Here is an 8,699-nt window from a genome sequence, read left to right on the forward strand (position 1 = left end):
AAAATATGTGTGATTTTTGTGTACTATTCTACTTTAGACATCTTTCCAGAAAATTCCTCCTTGAAGTATCAAATTCCGATATGCAAATAATGACAATTCTAAGACTATGCAGATTAGTGCATGACAAGTAAGCAATGTTTTAAGCATGTGTGAGCTTCTCTGAGGAGATTTGGTAACAGTGAATTCATGTACAGGTTTTCTTTTGTGGCTTGTGAATATTTGTCATAAACATCATACTTTTTACCTGTTTATTGTTATATTTAATGTTCTGTGTAATGTAAAGCATAAACTTCTCTGTCCTGATGATGTCAGAAAACCAGAATTCAACTGCACTGTGGTATTAAAATAAATAATCCCTCAGCTAATGAAAGACTTCTGATGGATGCTGTGATAATTGTATGTCATTACTTAATTATTTCTCCAAAGAAAAGGAGGATTAACAGCTTAGTAGGTTGTATGTTGTTGTTGTGACTTATTATAAGCAAATTTTATAGGTTTTCCTTTTTTTTTCTATAGAAGCTCTCCAGCAATGTTGTCCCTCAAAATGGCTTCTCCACTTTATCTGATCTTTCTGTTCATGATCTCAGGTGAGTCACACATTAACATCATCACAAGTACACACCCCAGAGACAATAAATACAACTTTAACCACCAGTATATTTTGATACTTGTTATAACTGTAATATTATAAATATAACACTGCTCCTCCCTTGAGCTGATATTACGTGAGAAAAATGGGCGTAAGTTCAAAGTCAGAATCACGTTTAACTAAGACACACCTCTGTTTTTGAAAAACTCCGCCCCCGTGCATAACTCTCACATGTGAATAGTGTTTAAGTCTGCAGTTAAATCTGAGGTCTGAATACTGATATGTGTGTGTGCTTAACTCAACTCTTAGTAAGATATAAAATGGAATAAACAATAACATCATCTCCTGCCCACAAAACCTGAAGTCCAGGTGAAATATTCTTGTTACAATTTGTCTATCAGTGACGCTGGATTTAAAGAAAAACAAACGTAAGTGATGACTGAATAGTAGTGGATGCTGTTAAATGTTAATTCCACATTACGAGTTCTGAATTTAGAACACACCGCTATGTCCAAATTCTGCACACGGTTTTCTTCCAGTGGTAAAGAACTGTTTTTATTTCTCCAACCCGGAGTTCAGAAGTGAAGCTGTAAGCTAACTCAGTGTTTTATGGGGCTCAGGATAATGACCTCTAATCACCTCTTTCATGTATCATGTTTCAGGAGCTCTTGGGAATGAACGGAGTGTGAAATACAGCCAACTAAATCTCTGTGCTATAAGAGGATCTACAGTGTTTATGAACGGCACTTACACACACCCAACACATCTTACAGTGGAGAACAGGTTTTGGTTAATAAACCCAGTTCCAGGTATAGAGCCGACTGATCTGCGTAATGAACCAGGTTACTCAGACAGAGTGGAGTATTTAGGAGATGAACAGAAACACTTCTCCCTCAGACTGAGTGATGTGAAGAAAACAGATGAACACATGTACTGCGTCAGAGTCATAACAAATGATCAAAAAGAACGATGGGTGGGTGTACCCGGAGTTACACTCACTGTTACAGGTAAATAAAATCATTTCATTTTCTACATACAGTGGTCCTAAAAAGTATTTTGACACTTAAGCCGCACTTACAATTTGACAACCTTTTTTTTTTAAATTAATTTCACAATTATAATCTTCATTGCATTAGAAAGCAACCTGTCAAACATAATATCATTAATTTTAAAGAGAGACGCCACAAGCAAACTTTTCAAGCAAAACACTTCCCAAAAATATATTACGCTAAAAGTATAAAAATAATATTTAGAGGAAAAGTATGTAGACACTCAATAGTTCCTTCATTAAAGATCACAGTTCCAGTGTTTAGTCTGTCATCTTTTGTTTTGCTGAACTTCTTGACAATGCCTGGGACTGAAATCAGCCTGTTTCTGTAACTTTTGGTGGAATTTTCTTTAGGTTTCAACCAACAAATCTTTCAGTTCATCCACTGACATTGACAATCTGTTAATTTCTTCTCCACTGCAACCATGGATGCTTTATAGAGTTTAGGTCAGTGATCTGGGAAGTGTTCTTTCAAAAAGCGGCTGGTGCTTTGGATCATTATCCTGCTGAAAAATCCATTTCTGTCTCATGAATAATTTCTTTGCTGATTTCTGCAAGTTTCCATCCAGAATACCTCAGTCCACTTCTGAGTTCATGATGCCATCAGTGAACCCAAGCTCAGCAACACCACTGTAGGAAAAACAGCCCCAGCCTCCTCTGTGCTTTATAATACCCTTTGTGCTGTGTTTGGAGTTCTTATCCTGACTTTCTCCACACAAACACTCCAACATCAGATCCATCCAAGTTCCATTAGGATTCATCTGAAAATAAGACAGATGGCCAGAAGCTGCTTTCTTTTTGTGCATGTTCTTTTGCACATTTCACCCTTGCTTTCTTATTCTTGAGGCTGATGAATGGTTTCCGCTGCACTACTCTCCCTCTGTAGCCGTGCTCGTTGATCCTGTTTTGAATAGTTTGTGCACATTGTATCTGTATCATTGATGTCCGAAGCAATCCTTGCTGCTGTTTCTCATCTGTTTTTCTTGATTTTACTCACAATTATCCTGTTCAGGCTGCTAGTGGGCTTTCAGGGTCTGTCTGTATGTCGTCTGTTTTCACTCACAAGTCCTTCATCTTTGAACTTTAACTGCTCTCAAGCTAATTTATAGTGGATGTATGTAGCTAGCAGAGTAACACGTGGTGTAGTTCATCATATTAACTGTACAAATTCGTCATATTAAGTGTCCAAATAATTTTTTGTCTAATTTTGAATAGTATATTTATTATTTTATATTTTTAAAAATAACTGTTTTTGTGGGAAATGTTTTGCTTAAAAAGTGTGCTTGTGGTATCCTTCTTTAAAATAAATGCCATTTGGTTTGAAATGTTGATTTCTAATGTAGTGAAATTCATATGTTTGTGTGGCTTCAGTGTTCAAGTATTTTTAGGGCCACTGTATGTCACTCAGGTGATAATCTCTCTTTACACACAGAAGTGTCAGAGTTTTGTACCAGAAACTTATGAATGTCATTATTATGTTCATACTGAAAAAGGTTTGAGAGTTTTATACCTGATTAATGAGAGTCTCTGAAACATTCACACTGCTTATGTCAATATTTTTTGTCAAAGTACAAAGTGTTTTCTCTGATTGATCTGATCATTAATTTGACAAAAAGTGACTAGCCTCCAGAGTTAAGAAGATTATAAACACTGAAAATAATACTGAAATGAGTACCATTAAATTGGAAAAGACTATGAGAGAGCAGAGTTTTAAATTAGACGCTTTCCTTGCTTCAGGACAGCTTTCCTGATTTAATGTTTCTCTCATTGTTTAAGATCTTCAGGTGATCGCTCCTGCAGAAGTGACAGAGGGACAATCAGCCGTTCTGACCTGTAAAACCACCTGCAGTCTGACTGATCCCACATTCATCTGGTACAAAAACAGCCGTGGTTTAACCACAGAGACCACCAAGAGCAATGAAGTCCACCTGCAGCGGGTCAGCAGTGAGGATGCAGGCAGTTATAGCTGTGCTGTAAGAGGATATGAACATCTCCCCTCTCCTGCTCAAACTCTCAGTGTCAGATGTGAGCTTTATTTATCTTTTCTTATATATACTGTAAGTGAACATCATATTTAATGAAAGTAAAGAAATCAAGAAAAACATTGATTATGATCATGAACTGATTTCCTCACTCTTCTGATGGAACTCTCCAGATCCTCCAAAGAATGTCTCAGTGTCCATCAGCTCCTCTGGTGAGACAGTGGAGGGCAGTTCAGTGACTCTGACCTGCAGCAGTGATGCTAACCCACCTGTGGAGAACTACACCTGGTTTAAGGAGAAGACGTCAGTAGGAAAAGGAAAGACCTACATCATCTCCAACATCAGCACTGAGGACAGTGGAGAGTACAAGTGCAAGTGCAGTAATGAAGTCGGACATCAGGACTCCATCGGTGTAACTCTGAATGTTCTGTGTAAGTTAAAGCTGAAGATCTCCTCACAGCGAATAAGAGATCAAACTATCATAGATTTGCTTTAAAGTCTCACATTCCTACCCATTTTAGATCCTCCAAAGAACGTCTCAGTGTCCATCAGCTCCTCTGGTGAGATAGTGGAGGGCAGTTCAGTGACTCTGACCTGCAGCAGTGATGCTAACCCACCTGTGGAGAACTACACCTGGTTTAAGGGGAATGAATCGTCACCTATAGGATCTGGACAGAGTTACAGAGCTCTACAGAGTGGACAGTACTACTGCGAGGCTCAGAATAAACACGGATCTTTGAAATCAGCTGCAGTGTCCGTCACTTTAAACGGTGAGTACGATGATGTAAATCTATAACTCAGAATCACACTGATAAATATTTAACACTGATTCATTATCACATCATCGTCCACACAGGGTTTCAGAGCTTAGGTGTGTACGCAGGTGTTGGGGCTGTTGTGTTTGTGTGTGTTTGTCTGATTGTCACCTTCTTGTTTATAAGGTAAGAAATTACAAGAATTTTTTCACCTTAATATAAAAATTGGACTGAGGTCATAGTCAGAATTTTTACATTATTTTCTGTTGTACAGCTCTGCATGTTTGAATATTTTTCTAGTAAACACTCCTGTTTTTAATTGACCAAGTTTTATGTACACTACATGGTCAAAAGTATGTGCACCCCTGACCAATACACCCATATGTGTTTGTTGAACATCTCATTCCACATTTATTCCCATTTGCTGTTATAATGAGCTCCACTCTTCTAGGAAGTCTTTCCACTAGATTTTGGAGCGTGGCTGTGGGGATTTGTGTTCATTCAGCTACAAGAGCATTAGTGAGGTCAGGCAGTCATGTTGCTGAGCAGGTCTGGGGTGCAGTCAGTATTCCAGTTCATCCCAAAGGTGTTCAGTGGGGTTGAGGTCAGGGCTCTGTGCAGGACACTTGAGATCTTCCACTCCAGCCTTCACACACCATGTCTCCATGGAGCTCGCTTTGTGCACAGGAGCATTGTCATGCTGGAACAGGTTTGGGCCTTTTAGTTCCAGTGAAGGGAAATTGTAATGCTACAGCATACAGAGACATTCTATACAATTGTGTTCTTCCAACTTTGTGGTTAGAGTATAAGGAAGAACCACATATGGGGGTGATGGTCGGGGTGGACATACTTTTGGCCATGTGTATGTTTAGTGTTTACTGTAACAGGACTAATGGATTTATTATATTTCATTCAATATAATATATATAATATATATACAATAAAATATTTTGTTGTTGTTTTTTTTCAACAGGAAAAAGAAAAGAAATGGTTCAACAGCAGACCAAAGTTCAAAACAGGTACATAAATGTACAGATAATTGTTCAGAAGTGTGTTTATACTGTCATTTAAAAACTTCAGCGTGTTTCTATTATAGCAAAATAACCAACAACGGAGTGGTGAGTTACTGTTACCACCCCAACTGTGATTAATTTCCTATAATAGCATGTGCCAAAGTGTTTTATTCCTCTTATACAACAGCGATTTGCCAGGGATTTTTTTGCCACCGCAACTAGGTCCTTCTGTGCATACATCTGAGATTCTTCTAAGCGAAAAATCTCAAGAACAAGTGTTGAGTGTTTGTAGGACATATTTGGCATTATCATTACAAGCAGCAGATGAATAGATTACATTTTGGAATTGATCCAAACAGGGTCAAGGTCACATCAAAGTCAAATGTCAGAAATATGTTTTCACTGATAGCTTCCATAATGTTTGAATTATATTTTATAGATATATCAGAAACACAAATTAGTGACAAGAAGGACTGGACTTGCTGGTGGTGGTGGCAGTCAGGTTTACCCCCACGCTGAGTGTCAGCGCATTATGCAGCTCGGACCGCGACAGCACATGTTCGGGTGTTGGTTCCTGTCTTGTTTCAGTGTTTTGCAGCCTGATCCAGTTTTCGTGTTCTGCCTTTGCCCAGCGGTCTCTGTTTGCTGATTGTCTGACCCACGCATATTTATTGATGCTGATTCTGTCTGTCGTTTTGGATTTGGCTGCCTGCCTCTCTTTAATAAAACCTTTACTGCATTTGCGTCCGTCTCAACTCACCTGCACCTGCTTTATGTGACAGAGGCATCCCCAGTTCTACTTGTTTATTTATTTCAGTACCACACTTCATAGTTTTATCTGTTTATAGTTACATTTAATGTTGTGGTACATCCGTGAAACAAATCAGTTCCTGTTCACATTTATGTTATCACAGCTATAAACAGTCATTCCCTCAGATACCGCTGAGAAACTGCAAAGCGTAAACTCCTCTGTCCTGAAGATGTCAAAAAAACTTAAAGTTACAGCTTTACCTCTGACTGCTACAAAGACACTGGAGACTCCTTCCATAAATGTTAAATACATTACATCTCCTTACAGAAAACTTAACCATATCAATGCTTATACCCATTTTTTAATCTGTTTATGTGGACCATCCACTGTACACACCCCTGTGAATGAGCCGTTACTATAGAAACGATAACGGATAACGAATGAGTGCATTACTATAAACCTGTGATTCGCAGCTGCCCTACTGTCAGTGCTGTTGTTATAGTAAATTAATCAACACCTTCTGACCAATCACAATCCAGAATTCTATGATACTGTGATGTAGATGTTCACCATTTTCACTCCTCTGTCTCTATGATGCCATGTTCTCCCACCTCAGGATAATCTTTATGCCAATGTAGCAATGACAAATCCAATCAACACTGTACCTGATTCAGCCTCGGCCAATCAGGATGAAGTCCTGTATGCCAGAGTTGTACGCCGGAGTGCCGGTGACCCCGGGAGCGCTGAGAGTTCTGCTGTGAAAGCTTCAGGCTCTGAAGACAAGGAGGTTCAGTACGCTAGTATTAGATTTACTCGCACTGGTGCTGACTACAGGTGAGAGGAGCCGGTCTGTTTCCTCCACTCCAACAGAGCTGGAAATGATCTTCTGCTGGATCTTACTCTGATCATTTATTCTCTTTCTGCAGGCCTTCCAATGCTGAGGATCCCACTGTGATCTACAGCAGGGTGAATTAATCAACATTCACCCGTTTATTCAACCTCACCACAGCTCCCACCTGGTCAGTGGAAAGCTTCTAGAAACTCTCCAGATGCCACATGAGCTTTTTTATTTTTTATTTTTTTTGATACCTTCTGATGTCTTGATGTGTATATCATGTGCAACCAAGTGTAACTGGAGAACATTGGATAACTAAAAAAAATATCTGGACTAAACTGTTAGCTAACGTTCACATTTTGAATATTTAAAGCCTCAGACCCATGAGATAAATGTAAATGTAAATGTGACTCACTTGCGGATCCTAACTCAAAATCCAGTTAGGCCCAATGAAAATATAGCACCTGGTTAAATTCAGCTTATTATGATCAACATCACCAGACTTTGATAAAACTTCTGCCTGTACATACTGGAAATCTAAAAACGTATTTGTTTTTCATTTATCGATAGCTAATTTGCAATTCGCAAAGTGGAGAAAAAAAAAAAACATGGACATCTCCATAAAAGCTTGTCTTTTGTTTGTTCTGTCAGAGCAGAAGCTCATAAACAGCTACTTTAACCGCACTATTGGTTCTGTTCCCTATAAACATTCATGCAACATTTTGGACTAAAATTGCATCACAGCAATTACAGCAGACAACAGTGAGTAGCTTAGCAATAAGCTAGAGTACATTAGTGATTACTGTAATGTTGATGATTACCTTCTCAAAACTATACTGTCTATATATTAACTGATCTAAAGCCAGTACTGCTTTAAACTCATTTAAAAGTAGAGAAGACCAACTTTACACTGTTCACAGAACGAGCGGCCGTGTTGTTGTGCTGTAACTCCATAAAAGGGGAAGGAACGGGTACTTGAGAAGACTACCCCAAGTTAACGAGTTGAAATTTCATGTTAAGGGGGTGTTCATCATTTCTCTAGGTTCAGGGGTGAAATCCCTTATCTATAACATGCTATATGATAATTGTTGTGTTGATTTATAATGTATAAATATATGGTTATACTGTATTTTTATAGTTTATCTTTTTATGTTTATCATATAGAGTATGCTGGAATATTTTAAATATTTACCCCTAAACCTAAGTGTATTTTATTACTGTTTATTACTTTGTTTGGTGTATATCTGTTACTTTAGCATTATTTTGTTTTGTTGGTTTATTTTTTCCTTTATTTGTAACTCAGCGTAATAAAAAGGAATGCTCATCCTCAATATGTCTTACAAGATTCAGTCAAATATATAAATATATAGTGTTTATCATGTATACCCTGGTGCATTGAGATGCAGTGTGTCTTTAAATGAGGTCATTTATTGAAGTGTGTATGACAAATGACCATCTTTTTTTTTTTTTTTTTTTTACTTAATCATGCCGGTGTGTATCAGTGTCACAGTCCTGTAAAGCCATAATTAACACTGGGTTAATGAGTTTCTCTCTATGACCATCTCCTGCTGTGACTCCTTTGGCCTGAAGGAGGAGCTGTTCAGTTTATTTCACTCAGTCATGTGGAAAGAACTGCTTTACACGCATTTAAGTCAAGTGGAGTTTATTGTCATTTCAGCCATATACAAGTACATAGTGAAACGAAACAACGTTTCTCCAGGACCAA

General features: G+C 38.1%; 1 protein-coding gene across 1 annotated transcript; it reads left to right on the forward strand.

Moving 5' to 3' along the window:
- The first annotated feature begins 544 nt into the window (after positions 1 to 544).
- LOC128317497 (B-cell receptor CD22-like) lies at positions 545 to 7,113 on the forward strand. Its single transcript, XM_053229676.1, has 7 exons — positions 545 to 587; positions 1,252 to 1,596; positions 3,414 to 3,662; positions 3,793 to 4,050; positions 4,141 to 4,403; positions 6,755 to 6,972; positions 7,065 to 7,113. Exons 1-7 carry the CDS (start codon positions 545 to 547, stop codon positions 7,111 to 7,113), a joined length of 1,425 nt encoding a protein of 474 aa, XP_053085651.1.
- The last annotated feature ends 1,586 nt before the right edge of the window (positions 7,114 to 8,699 follow it).

This window comes from Pangasianodon hypophthalmus, chromosome 26 (genome assembly GCF_027358585.1).
Source record: "Pangasianodon hypophthalmus isolate fPanHyp1 chromosome 26, fPanHyp1.pri, whole genome shotgun sequence".
In the NCBI taxonomy this organism is placed as follows: domain Eukaryota; kingdom Metazoa; phylum Chordata; class Actinopteri; order Siluriformes; family Pangasiidae; genus Pangasianodon; species Pangasianodon hypophthalmus.